At 43.1% G+C, this 18403-nt stretch overlaps 1 protein-coding gene and 1 long non-coding RNA gene across 3 annotated transcripts in view; one reads left to right on the top strand and one right to left on the bottom strand.

Moving 5' to 3' along the window:
• The window catches only part of LOC310763094, a 117671-nt gene that overhangs the window by 81445 nt on the left and 17823 nt on the right, over positions 1–18403 (bottom strand). The window lies entirely within an intron of this gene.
• On the top strand, positions 5516–17888 carry LOC310762949 (uncharacterized protein). Of its 2 annotated transcripts, none has more exons than XM_083614834.1 (8): positions 5516–5781; positions 8797–9008; positions 10925–11041; positions 11540–11647; positions 13916–14032; positions 15272–15388; positions 16210–16293; positions 17319–17888. In XM_083614834.1, the coding sequence occupies exons 2-8, from the start codon at positions 8813–8815 to the stop codon at positions 17693–17695; spliced, it is 1116 nt and encodes a 371-aa protein (XP_083470960.1). In that variant the 5' UTR covers positions 5516–5781; positions 8797–8812; the 3' UTR covers positions 17696–17888. The 2 variants fall into 2 exon arrangements, with proteins under 2 accessions (XP_083470960.1, XP_083470959.1); XM_083614833.1 differs by having other exon boundaries at positions 5726–5785.

Here is an 18403-nt window from a genome sequence, read left to right as displayed (position 1 = left end):
TCGATTGAACTGACCCGTGCCTTGCTGCGATGTACTCGCCGCAGCCACCGGAGGTCCCACCTGACCCTGTTGGCTAGGGGGGGTGTCGGGGATACACTCCTGAGACGCCTCCACTATATTTGGATTTGGGGCGACCGGAGGGCTGCATTGTGCATAAAAGGTTTGAATCGCTGCAAAAAACTGAGCCAAGGCCTGAGGATTGCAGGGTGGCGCGGGCACCATGGCACCACTCGCCAGTGGTAACTGGGGATTGCCCCTGTTAGCCATGTTGTCAAAACCCGAGCTGTTAGGGAAAGTAGTATGCGTATGACGGTCTGTACTATATGCAAAATACCGCTACGATTACTGGTAATAAGAATTCCGACTATTGCTAAATGAATCTATTTGTTTAAATTATAAGTATTATTATTTATTATTATTATTATTATTATTATTATTATTTATTTTACCTTGTATTATTGCTATTAATTTTGTTTTGTATTTTTTTTTTTGTTGTTTTGTTTTATTTGTTTATGTAAATTTTTTTTTATTTTTTTTTATTATTATTAGTATTATTATTATTTTATTTTTTTTTATTTTTTTTTTTTAAATTATTTATTTATGTTTTAATGTTTTATTATTATTATTATTATTATTATTATTTATTTATATTTTTATTATTATTATTATTATTCTATTTATTTACTATTTATATTTGTTACAATGTATCAATGTATTTATATTTGTTACAATGTATTGGTATGTATCTCCAATAAATTGACTTAAAGAGCCTACAAGCGGTATATCCTGTGCACCTTAGTCAACGAAAGTGTTAATCAGGATTTTTCTGTAATAAATCCCCCAATAGAACTATTAAAATGAAAATAATCTCCTAATAAAATTATTAAATAAAATGATGGGCCCCGCTTTGACCCCCTGTCAACTTCAATTTATGCTTCAGCAAATGATTCCCAAGGCAAGTAAAATGGAGACCCCCAGAGCACTTAAATGAATTAAGCAATTGACTTGCACTGTTAGTTAATATCTAGGCTTAGCAGCGGCTACCTCAGGGAAAAACACTCCCGAGCCAGGCCAGGAAAGGCCAACCTTTGACTTGCTTCAAACTTTTACCGCAAGTGAACCCCCTCCCCTTGAGACTTGCACCTAGGGGGATCCGCTCTTAGCCTCCACTGATTAAGCCTCTAAGCCTCTAGCGGCCGAAAAGAACCTTCTTCCCTTGGAGGGGGGTGCCTCTAGCAAGATGGCGGCCGCTCCCCCGGCCACGTGGCCGTTTTAAAATGGCGGCCGGACCTGCTGGTCGCCTAGCAACCGTGTTTAACTTCCTATCCAGTTGCCTATGGCAAAATGGCGGCCACCCGACCACGCGGTGTTTTTTAACTTCCTGGTTGATTTAAAAAGCCGACTTGAAACAAAACACGCTCGTGCCCAGAATGCTAGCACTGAAGAAAAGCCACTTAACAAAGGCCCCGCGGGGCAGCAGCCGCAACAGAAGGGAGATGACCACGGTAGCAACGCAAGGACCCACGCACCCCTACGTTTTTTGCCGGCGAAGCCACCCACAACTGTGATTAAAACCCTATACGACCTGATCGGAGAGGTGAAGACTCCTCCTCTGGGATTCCTTCCCGCGTGGCCGAAGAGGTGAGGGAAAAAATAGAAGGAAGGACTCCTTAAATGCGAGGCTGCTCAGGGAGAGAACCGGCTCGCCGGCGTCCGCCGGAGACAGCCGCGAGGAGAAGGCGCTCAGACCGCTGCGTAAGCCCGGCAACCTTGTCACTTCAATCCAACTCCGCCTGCAGTGCGGCGAAGCGGCAGACAAAGCGCAGAGCGCCGCCGACGATCACTCAAGGCGGAAGCAGCTGTAGGTGGGTCGGGATTCCCTGCTGTGGTAGCGGCGCGAACGGGAAAGAAACAGCTACCGGAGTCCGACCTGCAAACGAAGCCTGGAACCTAGTAAGTGAATCAAGCACAGCGACCTAAAACAAATTGTACGAACGCGTGAGGGTAAGCCGGCCAAACCGCAGCTGCTGCGAGAAGGAAAAGGGGGCGAGGCAGGGTTGCCCTGACCTTATGAGGACCTGGTAAGCCCGCCCCCAGCGCCAGCCGATTGGCTGGCGCTGAGGGCAATGAATATTAATGTACTGGGGAATCCCTGAGTCCCACGGGGCTGACGCCAGCCCCGCGAGATCGTAGTTGGGGGCGTGAGCCCGCAACCCCACCCCCTCGTGAAGTCGGGAGTGTCTTTGCTGGAAACCAGGGGAGGGGAGATTGCTGTCGTATTCATCTTCTGCTTCCTGGCTTCCCACAGGCATCTGGTTGGCCACTGTGGGAACAGGATGCTGGACTAGATGAACCATTGGCAATGCAATGTCCATTCTCTCTCTCTCTCTCACACACACACACACACACACAAATTCTCATTCAAAATGCTGGCATTGCTTTCTAAAGTGTTTGCAATATTTTGTTGGAAGCTGTCCAGAGTAGCTGGGGCACTTTGGTGCTGCTGAATCAGACCAAAGACCCCATCTAGCAGTCTGTTCCCACAGTGGCCAATCCGATAGCTCCAGGAAGCACTCAATCAGGACATGAATTCACTTTTATTTCATGTAGTCATAGAACTGTAGAGTTGGAAGGGACACTGAGGGTCATCTCATCCTTCCCCCTGCAATGTAGAAATATGCAGCTGTCCCATATGGGGACTGAACCTGCAACCATGGCCTTATCTTTTTTTTTTTATAATATTTTTATTTTTTCCATATAAACACAACACAACAAACATAAACATACAAAGACAAAAACAGAACAAAAAACATGTATCATTTCATATCCTAATTTCTTATACCTTTCTTCCCCGACTTCCTCATGCCTCCCCTTTCTGTATTCCAAATTCTTATCGATTGTTCAGCAAATCTTCCCTTATTTTAATTTAAATTTAGACTATTCTTCCTTATTCTCCTTGTCTTAACCATTGCTAATAGTAACCATTTACTTTCCAGTCCAACATCATTCTAACTTTCATTAACTTTGTAATATTTCTTTAAATAGTCCTTGAATTTTTTCCATTCTTCTTGCGCTGCTTCTCTTCCCTGGTTTCGGATTCTGCTCGTCATTTCTGCCAAAACCATGGCCTTATCAGCACCATGCTCTAAGCAACTGAGCTATCCAAGCTCAACCACTCAGCCCCATCCCATTCATGATTCCCAGCAACTGTTATGCAGAGGCATACTAGTAGCTACTGATAACCTTACCCTTCATTACTATTTCTAATCCCCTTTTAAAGCTATCCATGTTAGGGGCCATCACCACATCTCGTGGTAGCAAATGCCATGATTTAAGTATGAAATCACAGGAAGGAAATTACAGGGTGGTCCTGGGGCTCTGCGAAGCACTATTGTGACTGTTGAAATGAGCAGTTAAGGAGGTTCCATTTACTTTGCTGAAACGTTTTCGCAAGAGACAGAAATATGCTGAAAAAGTCCTATACAGAGTACTAAGCTATGGATTTTGCAAACAATGCATAAGCACATGCCAGGTACTTAATATACTGCTGTTTCAGAGAGCACCATTTTAACCGCTGATTTTTAAAGCTGGAGACTCAGAGCTCAGGGGGAGGAGGGGTCAGAAAGCTTATGGAAATAGATCAGCTTTAGAATGCCTGGTGAAATACTGTTGTTGAAGAAAATCTTTGTGTGAAAAAACCGTGTGTGTCTCTCTTTCAAAGGGGCGTTGGCAGGATTACCCATGGGCGATTATAACATATTTGGAGTTCCTTAAGCACTCCCAAAAGTACATGATGTTGCACAACAATTTGGTAAGGTGGAGCTTGTTATTCAGCTATGCCATGCTTTTTACGGGGAGGAGTTGGGAGTGAGCCAAAATCTTGCAAAACTGGGTGTGAGAGAAGCAGCATTTTATAAAGTCGTTCATGGCAATCGCATGTTATATAAAGTGCCAATTTGCATGTCTGAATGAGGTATCATAGATCAAACACCACAGAAAAGGTCACTCTTTCATGTGCATAATGGCGAGGAGGAGTCATAGCACAAGGGTGATGTAGATGCTATTCACAGATAAGTAGCTACCCCTGGTACCATACATAGTTAGAAAAGCTTTCCCCAAGATGTCCCCAAAAGTTGTTGGATCACACATTCCACCATCCTTGACAATTAGCTGAGTTGGCTGGGGATGATGGGAATTGTAATCTGAGAACATTTGGGGACCCAAGATTGGGGAAGGTGAGTAAGACAATTTCTAGTACAGTGGTATCTCAGGTTACAGACACTTCAGGTTACAGACTCCGCTAACCCAGAAATAGTACCTCGGGTTAAGAACTTTGCTTCAGCATGAGAACAGAAATCGTGTGGCAGCGGCGTGGCAGCAGTGGGAGGCCCCATTAGCTAAAGTGGTACCTCAGGTTAAGAACAGTTTCTGGTTGAGAACAGACCTCCAGAACAAATTAAGTTCTTAACCAGAGGTACCACTGTAGTAGAGCTGGAGTAAACTCTGCTTGAGAACTGGATCAGCTATTGCCATTGAGAGCAGATAGTACAGCATGAAACAGATGGATGGTCAGGTTTAGAATAAGGCCACTTTACATCTTAGAGCACTTATTGATGGGCAGGCCAACATGTGGCCTGACTCCAATGAGCAACGTTGTGTATGAGACCATTTATGATGGTCCATTCACATGAGGAGAGCACTATTGCATTCAAGCCTCATTTCTGGGCTCCCCATGAGCGTCTGGGGTTGCCAAACTAGATAGCCACATGGTCTAAGATGGGTAGTCAACGTGGTGCCCTCTAGATGCTTTAGACCAGTGTTCCCCAACCTTGGGCCTCCAGCTGTTTTTGGACTACAATTCCCATCATCCTTGACCACTGGTCTTGTTAGCGAGGGATGATGGGAGTTGTAGTCCAAAAACAGCTGGAGGCCCAAGGTTGGGGAACACTGCTTTAGACTACAACACCCATCATACCTGGCTATTGGCCATGCTGACTGAGGTTGATGGGAGCTGCAGTCTATAACATCTGCAGGCTACCTATGCTCTGAGAGCATATAAAACCTGCTGGATCAGACCAACGTCCTCTCTAGCCTAGCATCCTGCTTCCCAAAGGAGCCAGCCAACCAGACTCTAGGAGCAGGACATGACACTTGTTCTGATGTTACAGTCATCAAAGCTTGAACATGCTTGAACCAGTTCCAAGTTTTCATATCACTGGGCAATGCCTCAAATGCAATGCTTTTCCATGGAGTCTGTTCACACGCTCAGCTACGAGTCAACCACTCAACCATCACTTACCCTATCATTCTTTGGGCAAAAGATTCCTGCATTGCAGTGGGTTGGACCAGATGACCCTCGTGGTCCCTTCCAACTCTACAATTCTATGGTTCTTTGGTTCCAGTGGGGTCATTAGCCATATCTGAGGAGACCCTGACCATTGAGTCCTGTTACTGGCAAGATATGCTGCTTGATGTTCTGCATAGTAAAAATATTCTAGCATATTTGATCCCCCAGCCCTTTTGCTCCAAAAGACAAATTCCTTACATTTTGCAAGCCATGGGAAATCCCATCCTTTGTTCTGTGCATGTCTTATCAGCTACACAACGTTGAAAGAGGCCAACAGCTCCCAAAGTGTTATAAATTGGCTATAAGTTTCCTGTGAGGTCACATGATTGAGAAACCAAAGCCTCTGTTACTTAACTCGTAGCCTATAAAAGGAAGGCTGAACTCCTAACGGATGATTCCTGTCCGGGCCTTTGTAGAGCACCAGAAACGTCAAAGTGAGTGAGTAGATTTTTAATTTGTCCTTCCTTAATGATGGCTATGCGATTGAAATACATGCGATATTGAAGACTGCCGCCAGTTCCTTGTTCAAACGGGTCAGATTGCATTGTGCTCCATGGATTTGATTAATTTCAACCAGAGCTAGATCTGCCGCCTTAACTCTCTCTTCATTGATAATCCATCCTTTGATTATTAAGTGCTTTCCGTATCAGACTTTCACATCTGCCTGCGCTTATCTAATAATTAGCTCCAGATTTAACGACAAGTTGATTTTGTGTCCAACAGCAATGTAATTTGTTAGTATCTTGATCCATTTTGCTTAACACCCTGATTTAAATGCAGTTGGCAAATTGTCCTTTTGAATGTATTGTTCGGAAGGAGGCATTCCGTTGCAAAGGAAGAAGGCATTTCTATTCCTTTTATAATTATGCAGGGAAAATGGTATTTTGGCCAAGTACAGCTTGCCCTACCCAGGTGATAAAAGTTCCACTGGCTGAGATACCCTCTTAGTTAGAGCTGGGAACTGACTGCTTTGCATATAGTCACCTGGTGTCAGCATCCCCTTCATAACCTTCTGGTTTCATGTTTTCGATCAACTCAATTTAGCCCAGAGATGCTGCTGAAGCATAACAGGGGAAGGGCCATAGATCAGTGGTACAGCCCGTGCTTTGTATGGGAAAATCCCAGGTTCAGTTGTGGGCATCTCCAGCTACAGAGGTCAATGTCTATTGAATCAGATCAGTCCATCTAGCAACTTTCCAGGATTTAAGATGCTGGAGATTGAACCTGGAACTGGAGGTGGTCCCCCCCCCCAGAGTGTGCAGGGCCAGGAAGGCACCTTCCTACCTCCTTCCCAAAGCCTAGTAAACGCTTGCTTCAGGAAGGAGGTGTGAGGACCCTGACAAGGTTCTAGAGTCCTCCCTCCTCCTTCCCAAAGCCTAGTTAGTGCCTGATAACCCAATGCAGTACAGTGGTACTTCAGAAGTCAAACAAATTCAATGGACTAGTCCAATATACAGTCGTACCTTGGTTGCCAAACGGAATCTGTTCCGGAAGTCCATTCGACTTCCAAAAATGTTCAGCAACCAAGGTGCGGCTTCCAATTGGCTACAGGAAGCTTCTGCAGCCAATCATAAGCCACGGAAGTCACGTCGGATGTTCGGGTTCCAAAGAACGTTCACAAATCGGAACACTCAGTTCCAGGTTTTGGGCGTTTGGGAGCCAAAACATTCGAGTTGCAAGGCGTTTGGGATCCAAGGTACGAGTGTACTATCTTTCTGCATGTATTACAAAGATTACTATATGCATATTTTTAACAAAGTTACATGCATTCCTTTATGGATCTCTTTATGTGCTTGCTACTTTAGGAAACACAGAATGTATATGCAAATAACAATTGGTATTTAACCAAGTTTTACTCAGAGGAAACCTGCTGAAATAAGGGGCATGACTAATTTAGTTCCACTACTTAGTCTCCAAGTAAAACTTGGTTGAATAGCACATAATGCATGTGTAATATGATACGCATGCATTTAATATGTGTGTCTTATTTGTATTTTTAGCAGAACCAGTAAAAATAAATAAATAGCCCACTTCTCATCAAGATCAAGGAGTGATGTAGGAGGGGTTTTTTTGGGGGGAGGGGAACCATGCAGATAAGCTTGACACTGCAATTTGCAGAATCTTATTCTTTCCTAAATGGGATCTAGTACGGCACTCTTGAAATGTGCCTTATGTGGAGAGGTGTGTCTGGAACTTTCACTATACAGTTTTTGTTTAATGCTAAATACACGTCTCTATACCCTGCCCTTTGACACCTGAGATATGTGGTTTCAGGACACCCACACCCCATATACCTGAAATTGTAACTTGCTTTAACTGACCTAACCCCTCCCCAACAACTTACAAACCAATATGGCTAACCTGACACAACAACAAAAAAAACCCGCACACTAACATGCAAATAAACCACACTGCAACCAACCGAACGCAGCCAACCAAACCTTAGAACCTCCAGTCTCTTACAATTCCAATAAAAACAAATAACTATATTAATAAAGGACCTACTCATGAGACGCTGACACAAAAACCCTGCAGAAACACTATGCAATACAATGAAAAGCTCCTCACCCCACAACCCTCTCTCCCCCCTCTATTTTCCCCCCAAAGTCTCATACTGAATGTAAACAAACTATGAAAAAAGACTCTATGAATTGAAAGCGGAGACGCTATATGTACTTTTCCTTGTTTGTTTGTTTGTTTTGTATCACAAAATATTTGTTTTTTAAAAAAAACTGTTTACAATACTGAATTTAAAGCGCACCCTGGGACCTGCTGGCAAAGGGTTGGTTATATTATTATTATTATTATTATTATTATTGACAATAATAATAGTAATAATATAGGTAAAGGTAAAGGGACCCCTGATCATTAGGTCCAGTCATGACCGACTCTGGGGTTGCGGCGCTCATTTCGCTTTATTGGCCAAGGGAGCCGGCGTACAGCTTCCGGGTCATGTGGCCAGCATGACTAAGCCACTTCTGGCGAACCAGAGCAGCGCACGGAAAAGCCCTTTACCTTCCTGTCAGAGCGGTACCTATTTATCTACTTGCACTTTGATGTGCTTTTGAACTGCTAGGTTGGCAGGAAGTAATAATATAGGTGCTAGCTATTATGACAGGCATGAGGCCTCTTCTGGGTGCTCTTGGGCTCCAACTTGCATCAGCCCAAGGCAGCATGGCCAATGGGTTCTCCTACCTTGCATAAAAACTTTCTTGTTGTGTGTAGCTGTTCAAGAGATGAGGAAACAAAAGAAAATTAAAATGAGTGTTGGAAATGGTGCACAATCCCCCTACTGCAATCTTTTAACAACACTTTATCCACAACATTTTAAATCCTTGTTCATATAGCCGGCCTTCATTTCATTGCAGTGCATTATAATTGGGACGGTTGGGTTTGGGTTAATTCTTTTCTCCCATCTCTACCTCTTTAATTTTTATTTTTTCCCCCAGGTCAAACCACTGAACAATGCTGGTGCTTCTAACGCTCTCTGTGTTGGTTTCGCAATTTTCACCAGCATCGTTCCAGGGCTCACCGCAAGTTATACAGAACTTGGATCGGAATGCCTGCTCACTGGTTGTATGTGGACCAGCTGAGAAAGGGTTACCAGGGATAAATGGGAGAGATGGAGTCCAAGGACCAAAAGGGGACAAGGGAGAACAAGGTATGGAAAAGGTGACTTCCTAAGAGTTCCTATTCTTTGAGGATCAGCTTTTGATTCACACACTGGAGGGGGGGGAGACAGGAAACCATGCAGTCCCACATAATTTAAGCAAAAGCGGCTTATGATGCAACTTCATGATGACCCCCAATTACATTGCCTTGTGATAAATAACAGTTACTTTTCAATGTTAAGACAACCTCTTGTCTGACTTAGGCTTAGCCAATGCCTAAACCACCACCTGAGGGTAAAAGGGTTAGTCTTGATTGGAGGGGAGGTTGTAAGCTTCTTGTTGCCCTTCCAAGGGAAAGGGGTATCCTGTTAAAAGGATCCTGAAGGAGATGCTACTATCCAGATTCCCAGGTGGGGGCTAGAGCCATAGTGCCCTTCAAGGTGGAGATCCTGGTGGAGATGTAAGTCATCTGATGTAAGTCATAGGACCTCCTTGTCTCAGGGTAGACCCCTTGGAGAAGATACTTCCAGCAGGCGGGTTGGTTGTTATAGGATATATGCAATGCGTATGACAAACCTCTTACATCTGCAACCAATAAAGCTGTGCTCTTATTCAACTCAAAAGAATGTGTCTTGACTGGTTTTTCTCCACTGGGTAAGGGCAGCAGAGTCATGGTGCCTGGACATGCAAACAGCATAAAAATTCTACCAAGACAACATAAAAGCAAAGTAGCATGACATAAATATAAAAATGAATCTTAAGTTTTCAAATTGATACTGTAAAGACTGTGTAAGTCCATCAACAGTGAGGGCTAGAAGTGCAAGACCGTATGATGTTCTGCATTTCTCCTCCTCTCACTGGATTAAGAGGGGCATGATGCCAAACAGAGAAGGAAAAGGCAAAAGAGGAGAAAGCAAATATAGGGAGGGGATGGGAACGTCATCTGGTGGATGTATGGCAACACCCACAGCCACCTTGAATGTAGCTGCCTTGGCTAACTTTAGGATTGCCATACATCCAGAATTTCCCAGACATACCTGGAATACTGTAGACGGAAGCAGTGTCTGGGTGGAAATCGGCTAAATGTCAAGGCAGACATATGGCAACTGATGTCAGCAGTGTCATTTTTGCAACTACAGTGGTACCTTGGGTTACAGACGCTTCAGGTTACAGACTCCGCTAACCCAGAAATAGTATCTTTGGTTAAGAACTTTGCTTCAGGGTGAGAACAGAAATTGGGCGGCTGCGATGGCAGCAGGAGGCCCCATTAGCTGAAGTGGTACCTCAGGTTAAGAACAGTTTCAGGTTAAGAACGGACCTCCAGAATGAATTAAGTTCTTAACCCGAGGTACCACTGTATAGCCAAAAAAGCTCAACAACTTCTCCGTCCAGATTTTCACTTTTTGAAATATGGCAACCCTAGATAACTTAGCAATGATGATGACCCAAGACTGGAATCAATGCATTGCTTCTTGTGTTAGCATCTTTAAACTGAAACTGGCATGAGATCATTTCATTTAACTGATTTGCCAGTAATTTATCAGCCATGTGTTCATCACAAGTGCCTCTTGTTCACCCACTTAGTAAACCACTTTTTTCTTTTTCTTTTAGATTTTAATTAATATGATATTATAACAATATGTAGCAAAAACCATTAAGCTGTACATCAAACATGTTTGCTTCCCATGTGGAAAAAGAAAGAAAGAAAGAAAGAAAGAAAGAAAGAAAGAAAGAAAGAAAGAAAGAAAGAAAGAAAGAAAGAAAGAAAGACATATGAAGGGGGAAAGGGACAACAAAGACTCTATAGTATCATGCATAAGTCATCATTTCCACTGTCATTCTAGAAATGTAAAAACAAGGCCCACCTCTCAAACTTCTTCCTTGGGTTATTATGTATTGCATTCCTCTCATATGTAAGCTTTATCATTAAGATAACCCCACTTTTCATTCTTCCACTTAATGCCAGGGTTGGCAGGACCAAGAGGAATTCTTGGTCCTCCCGGAAAAATGGGACCAGCTGGACCACAAGGAGAAAAGGGGACCCAAGGAGAGCAAGGACCCAAAGGAGATGCTGGAGCAATGGGTAAGGAGTGTTGTTGACTAAATGGAATTGTATTGCATCGAATTCAACAAAAGCTAGATATTATTAGAAGAAATCAAACTTCTTTTTTAATATTTTTATCTACATCTGTCTTGTTAGAGGGCCATCCTGCCCATTGGGCACATCAAACATTTTCCCTGGAAGGGAGTACAAACCCACCAAGGTGCTCTTCCCTTGCTCCCAGTACAGGACTGGCCCAAGGCATTTTGCTGCCTGAGATGAAAGACAAGATGGTGCCCATACCCCAGTCCATGTACAGAACCTCACCAGACTTCCAGTTGAAACTTATTTCAACACTAGTGTTAAGACATCGTCCCCCACCACTCTGAAGACATACCAAATTGGGACAATAGCATGCACATTTCTGTGTTCCTAGTTCTAAGGCCCAGGAGCTCCTGATGCACTGCAACTCATCACAAGAGACCTTCCCCCTTTGGTGTATATCTCTTCCTGCTCAAAAAACCTCTTTCTTTTGAGTAGGACCGCGTGGAATCCGAGGTTTGCAGGGTCCTCCAGGAAGCGTCGGCCCCTCTGGAGCACAAGGCAACAACGGCCCACAAGGTGAAAAAGGCATCAAGGGAGAAACAGGTAATCCTAAGTTCTGCTAGAGGGTTCAATATACCACAGTGGCCAGGATCCAAAGGAGCATACAACTATTTCTGCACACGCAGTGGGGTTTGAGGAGATTTCACCCCTCCCATATCCAAGAATCTCCTGATGAGTCTGCTGATTCTCCAGAGAGGAGGGGCAGTGTTCTGCTCTCTACTTATTCTGCTCCAGCACCACATCAAAGAGTCAGTCAGTCAGTCAGTGTGTCAGAGAGAGAGAGACTGAGTGTTAGAGATCATGTGTAGAGATAAGGTTGCTGCTAAGAGCAGCTGCAGACACTCAGTGTAGTGCAGCATTCATTTATGCTTAGACCTCATTAAGCTCTGTATATAGTTGTATAATAGTTGTAGATAGAATAAAGAAGATATTCTACAGAGCTGCTCTCCGAGTCATTTATACTCTGCTATACTCTGCTGTGCGACGACTGTATTCTTGTGGAAGTGAATCTGGTGCTCACAACTCTAAGCTGTGAGTCCACAGCACTTTGACCTGTTCCTGTGCAGAAGGTGGTCTCTAGAAGTGCTACCCAGCTCGCCTAGCCCAGTCGGGGCTGAAGTGGATGAGTCCAGTTGGTGGTACTGGCTCAAGGGTGATGCTGACAGGGTTGGGGGCTTCTGCTTCTCAAACAGCCATTTGTGATATCCCTGGAGACCTACCATCCAACAAAAGAAGTAAAAAGACCTAAATGTCAGTCCAAGTCCTTAAGCATGCCTAAGTAGTTTTTTTTGGATCGCAGCCACAGATTTTAAAAGAATACACTGAAAATGTTCACATCCACCCTGTTGTCCAGATACTTAGTATGGTACAGTTTCCGAGTTATAAATGCTATGTGTGGAGAAAGCAACCATAAAATGCCCATACCTCTGATGTTTCCCTCTATATATACAGTGGTACCTCGGGTTACATACGACTCAGGTTACATACGCTTCAGGTTACAGACTCTGCTAACCCAGAAATATTACCTTGGGATAAGAACTATGCTTCAGGATGAGAACAGAAATTGTGCAGCGGCAGCACAGCGGCAGCAGGAGACCTCATTAGCTAAAGTGGTGCTTCAGGTTAAGAACAGTTTCAGGTTAAGAACAGACCTCCAAAACGAATTAAGTACATCTATCATGGATGCCATCTATCATGGATGCCAATGAAAGAACAAGCAAATACATCATAGGCTGACAGCTCTCAAGCTTGACTCCCATTGTTAGGCAATTGGCTGAGGTCACAAAAAGATTGTGATCTGTGACAGCCAGCTTCTGAAGTCATGTTCTGGCAACATGCAAGTTATAAAATGTAGTGATAAAGGCCACTTCATCAAATGCATCTGACACTAGTCCAGAAAAGCTTGTGCTATGATATATTTGCTAGTTTCTAAAGCAGGGGTAGTCAACATGGGAGGTTGTTGGAACCCATCAGCCCCATTCAACAAAACCAATGGCAAGGATGGTGTAAGTTGTAGCTCACCTTGGGAGGGAACCATATTGACTGCCCCTGCTCTGCAGTACCATAGCCTCATCATTGTTTGTTTTGGTATACCAGACTAACAGGACTACCCCCTAATCATGAAATTGTGACTATCATATCCTCAGTACAAACCAAAGATAGTATATAAACACTGGAGCTATCATTTCTGTGAGAATGTCCAACCTAAGATGGAGGCTGCCTCTTCCCATATGAGCTGAGCCAGACAGTACAATCATCATCTGAGGCCTTCTTCATGTGCCTCCTATACAAGAAGCCCAGAGGGCAACAACATGAGACCAGGCTCCCTGTTTGTGGAATGCCCTCCCCAGAGAGGCTCGCCTGGCACCTTTGTTACATATCTTTAGGCAAAAGCATTCCTCTTCTCCCAGCCTTTGGCTAATTAAACTATCTATGACATGGATAGGCAAAGTTAGCTCTCCAGATGTTTTGGACTACAACTCCCATCATCCCTGCCCACTGGTCCTGTTAGCTAGGGATGATGGGAGTTGTAGTCCCAAAACATCTGGAGGGCTGAGTTTGCCTATGCCCGATTTATGACCTTTTAAATCTGATAGGTGGGCTGGTATTTTGTTACTATTGTGTGTATTTTTTTGTTTTTATATTGTAAACTTCCCTGTGATCTTTCGATGAAGGGCAGCATGGGAACAACAACAACAACAGACAAACTAGGGCTGAGCTGAAATTATTTACCTACTTTTGCATTTGTGATCGTTACAAAGTACCTTCCATTTTTGTTGATTCTCCCTTCCCCATTCAATATTTCTGTAGGTTCGAAAGGAGCTACTGGTGCCCAAGGTCCCAAAGGTGACACAGGTGTGGCTGGGCCCAAAGGCGACAGAGGCCCAGTGGGTGAGAAGGGAGCGAAAGGAGATGTAGGAGAAAGAGGTAAGTGGTGTGGACGAAAAGGTGCATCTGAAAAAACATTTTGATGGCATGAGGAAGGTTCCGAAGAGTTGGATTAATTCGGCATAAACACCAGCGTGTGAAGATATTCAGCAAACAATAGGCGGAGAGTCAAGCAGACAAATTTCACACAGAAGCATATCATTGCTTACTTCAACTCGCCTGTGGAAACAACTCAGAGGCCATGAACGAAGGAAAGGTAACAAAAGGAAGAATTAAAGAACTATTGGAAACTCAAGGCAGTAGAGATATAAGATGATCAGAGCCCCACTGAACTTGAAGCATGGGAAGCCCCAATAAAAAATTATAATTTGGCAGAATATTTCGAATATATGATATGTATTATTATTATTTGGAATATTTAATGTGATTTGATTGAATTGTTAAAATGGAAAATTTAATAAAAATTATTTTAAAAAAAAAAGAGAGAGAGAAAGGTTCCGAAGAGACAACAGAAATAACTTCTTGATGTAGTGCATAGTTAGTCTGAGGGATTTTCAGCTGGCCACTAACTTAGATGACTTTTCTTTTTTTAAGGAAACTGGAACTCCTCAGATTCAGCTCTGAATTTGAGGAGCAAATTGCCCTAGGATTGAATGCCCTCCCAGGTCAGTGGGACTCCACCTGCAATGAAAAAACGATCATTTTAAATTCCCCACAATACCCCTAATATAGCATCACTCCAAGGCATACTGAGCATTGAAAATGTCTGTACTCACTCCCCCCCCCCCCCCCGGGACTGCTGTTTCAATACTCCGCGGGGCTCCAGAGCTTTCCATGTCACTTTGGGGAATTTAAAATGGTAACTCATCTTACCAGTGCCCAAGGGCTCTGCCCCAGGGGTGCCAGGTGTAATGCCAAGCCCTTGCTCATCTTCTGCTCAATGTCAACCTCTGACACTCCTTTCCAGTTAACGAAAAGAAAAGATGGGTGATTTGCATACAACCTTTTAAACCAATTGGCTATGGCTGTTTATCAGATGTTAACATGCATAGGAAAACAGAAGCCACCTACTAACTAACTTGCTAGGGTGTTGTTGCTTTTTAAAAAATCCTGTATCAATAAGTTTTTAATGTTAGACATCTTATTATGTTTTCATATGTGCTGGAAGCTGACCAGAGTGACTGGGGAACCCCAGTCAGATGGGCAGGGTATAAATAATAAAAATTATTATTATTATTATTATTATTATTATTATTATTATTATTATTCTCTTCATAGGATTACAAGGAGCGACCGGTACCCAAGGGCAAGTGGGGAAACCAGGATCTCCTGGATCCAAAGGAGATAAAGGATCTGTAGGTGACAAAGGGACCAAGGGTGACAGCGGTCTCTCAGGTAAGGAGGGTAGCCTTTTGTTGTTGATGTTAAACGTGATGCATTAAAAGTGTTAGAGCAAAATTTTAATGCTGGTCTTTTAACTTGCTGTGCCCTTTTTAGCAGTGAAGAGCTGGTGCAATCCATGTGAATTTTGTAACTCTGATTATTGAGGGAAAGTTAAGTGAACAATCAGGGTGGATCTAACTTAAAAAAAAAATCACACAACTTGAATGAGAGTGTATTTAATTCCAGATCATTCTGGGGGTTGGGGTGGGAATACTTATTCTAGTTTGGGCCTTAACAGGAAGGTCTTATAGAGGGATCAAGCGATGGATACATGTATACATGGATACAAAGCCTTCTTTCAAAAAAGGGCAAATGTTTACCGTTGATGGACATTAATACCACTGAGCCATTAATCGTATAATTAATTCATACCATCCATACACACATGCATACACCAACACAGAAGCAAAACAGACCTAGTAAGAGATCACCACCCAATATTCACTAATGTACAAATTCATTTCCAGTTGATTCTACACTGAAATTATGTATTTAATATAGCATATTATTATTTAAATTTCCATAGAATTAATGAATGATGAATTAATTAATTATGGCAGCAATTGATTGATTGTGACAACATGTTTATTGTGTTGTGCCATTTGGATTGTCTGGCAATTTTTACTATTCCTGGGTGGGTGGAAGTTGGAGAGACAGGGGTGGCATTTGGTTTAACAAAATGTTTCACACCCACACTGTGTGCAATATATTGTTTACCGCATATTACTACAGTGCTGAATCTTGCAGATCATGATCCTTTTATTATTTCTCAGAGGTCAACCTTATGAAAAAACAAGTCAGTGACCTAGAGGGGCAGCTAAGAGCCTTGCAAGCCAGTTTCTCCAAATATCAAAAAGGTAAATGTTGCATGTAACAGAAACATTGTGAACAGTCTTTTGCAATCTTCCTCTGTCTGTTTGGCCCCTTAACAGAGAACCAGTACCAACATACATGTCTATGGGCACATTATATGTGATAGCACAGGCGTGTTCCTCGTAACCCTTAGATTCCAATACATGCATGCATCATTCCCTTGTTGTAGCATTGGAGAACCAGCAGCAACATCGTCTTTGCAAGATTATGACTGCAGCACAAGCTCAATAAGCACAGGGATAAATTGTGTAGGTTATCCCTAGTCTTTTGCAGCGTTATCCGAACCCGCTTTTTAAAGATCAGTTTTCCTTTCCTGCAAAATAACTGCAACATTTTGAAAATTCAGTGAAGAAAATGTAAATACCGGGATTTCTTTTGAATGTGCTGTAGCCTGGCCAGAGCCAGGTGCACCATCAATTTTCAATTGTCACCTTTGTGGCCACAGCTAAGGTGCTATGAGGGTTCTCTTGATTCTACATAGGATGGCATTAATCATCTTGTTGCTAAAGTAAAGGTAAAGGGACCCCTGACCATTAGGTCCAGTCGTGACCGACTCTGGGGTTGCGGCGCTCATCTCGCTTTATTGGCCGAGGGAGCTGATGTTTGTCTGCAGACAGCTTCCAGGTCATGTGGCCAGCATGACTAAGCCACTTCTGGCGAACCAGAGCAGCGCACAGAAACGCCGTTTACCTTCCTGCCGGAGCGGTACCTATTTATCTACTTGCACTTTTTGGTGTGCTTTCGAACCGCTAGGTTGGCAGAAGCTGGGACCAAACAATGGGAGCTCGCCCCATTGTGAGAATTCGAACTGCCAACCTTCTGATCGGCAAGTCCTAGGCTCTGTGGTTTAACCTACAGTGCCACCCGTGTCCCTCTTGTTGCTAAAAGCATTATCCAAATCCAAGATTTCTATGGGTTACAAATAGCAGAGGTTGCCATCCATTTATTGGCTTCGCAAAACACAGTGGCTGACTATCAACCTGACGCCCACTCCCTTTGTTTGTTTTAGTTGCAGCATTCCCGGGAGGGCGAATTGTCGGTAACAAAGTATTTGTCACCAGCGGCTACGAAGGCACCTTTGATGACCTGAAGCAAAAGTGTCTGCAAGCCGGGGGCCAGCTGGCCGCCCCCAGAAATGCTGCGGAGAACACAGCCATCCAACAGATAGTTGTTCAGCATAACAAGTCGGTCTTTCTTGGGGTAACTGATATCCAGACGGAGGGGAAATTTAGGTACCTGAATGGCGATGCCATCGTTTACTCCAACTGGTTGCAGGGAGAACCCAATAACGAAAAGGGCAGGGAGAACTGTGTAGAAGTTTATGTCAATGGAAAGTGGAACGACCGGGCCTGCGGGGAGAAGAGGCTAATACTCTGTGAATTTTAGGCCATTTGTTCAAAAAAGAAAAAAGAAAAAAAAGAGCTTGACCCAGCCACAAGCTTCAATACTGTGTTTGCTTTTTATCTGTAGACATTAATCATTATTTTGTTAATCCTTTTTTGTTTTAGTATATTGACATATGTGCACACATAACATAGCCATTGGGCCAGGGCAGGACCTGACAGGTTTTATAAGGACTGCTGCTTAAATTGCTTTAAAAAAATTTTTTTTTAATATCCTTTATAAAAAAAAATTTCGTGTTTCAACTGTTTTTAACTGAGTTGTAAGGGCATTTTGTGGGATTTGCCTGGGAGGAGAGGAGAGGAAGATGAAGCTCCTTCAGGCAGCACCTTTCTTCTTGCTTGTGTTACTATATAAAGTACTATGTAGATTGATGGACTTATATCAATAAATCATGACCCGTTTTCCGCTTAAGACGCACATTCAAAATGTAAGGTCTTGTAAATCTGAAGTTTGTGGGTGTTTTGTTTTTTTCTAAGTGGGGTGCATTGCTTTTGATGTGAGTGGGGATTTTTACATGCACAGGATATTTTTATATTTATATTTTCAAAACTGTTTATTAAAAGAGATTTTCTTGGAGCAAACAGAAGTATTTTCATCATATGAGTAAGCATTCCTAGGAGCATTTATCTGAGGTAGAGATGGGTTAAGAAGTACTGAATCATTTAACTAACGAGGGCTGGCCAGAACCTG

This window comes from Podarcis filfolensis, assembly GCF_964270895.1.
Source record: "Podarcis filfolensis genome assembly, chromosome: 5".
In the NCBI taxonomy this organism is placed as follows: domain Eukaryota; kingdom Metazoa; phylum Chordata; class Lepidosauria; order Squamata; family Lacertidae; genus Podarcis; species Podarcis filfolensis.
The sequence above is the reverse complement of the archived record's forward strand: the minus strand, read 5'-3'. Positions and strand labels throughout refer to the sequence as shown.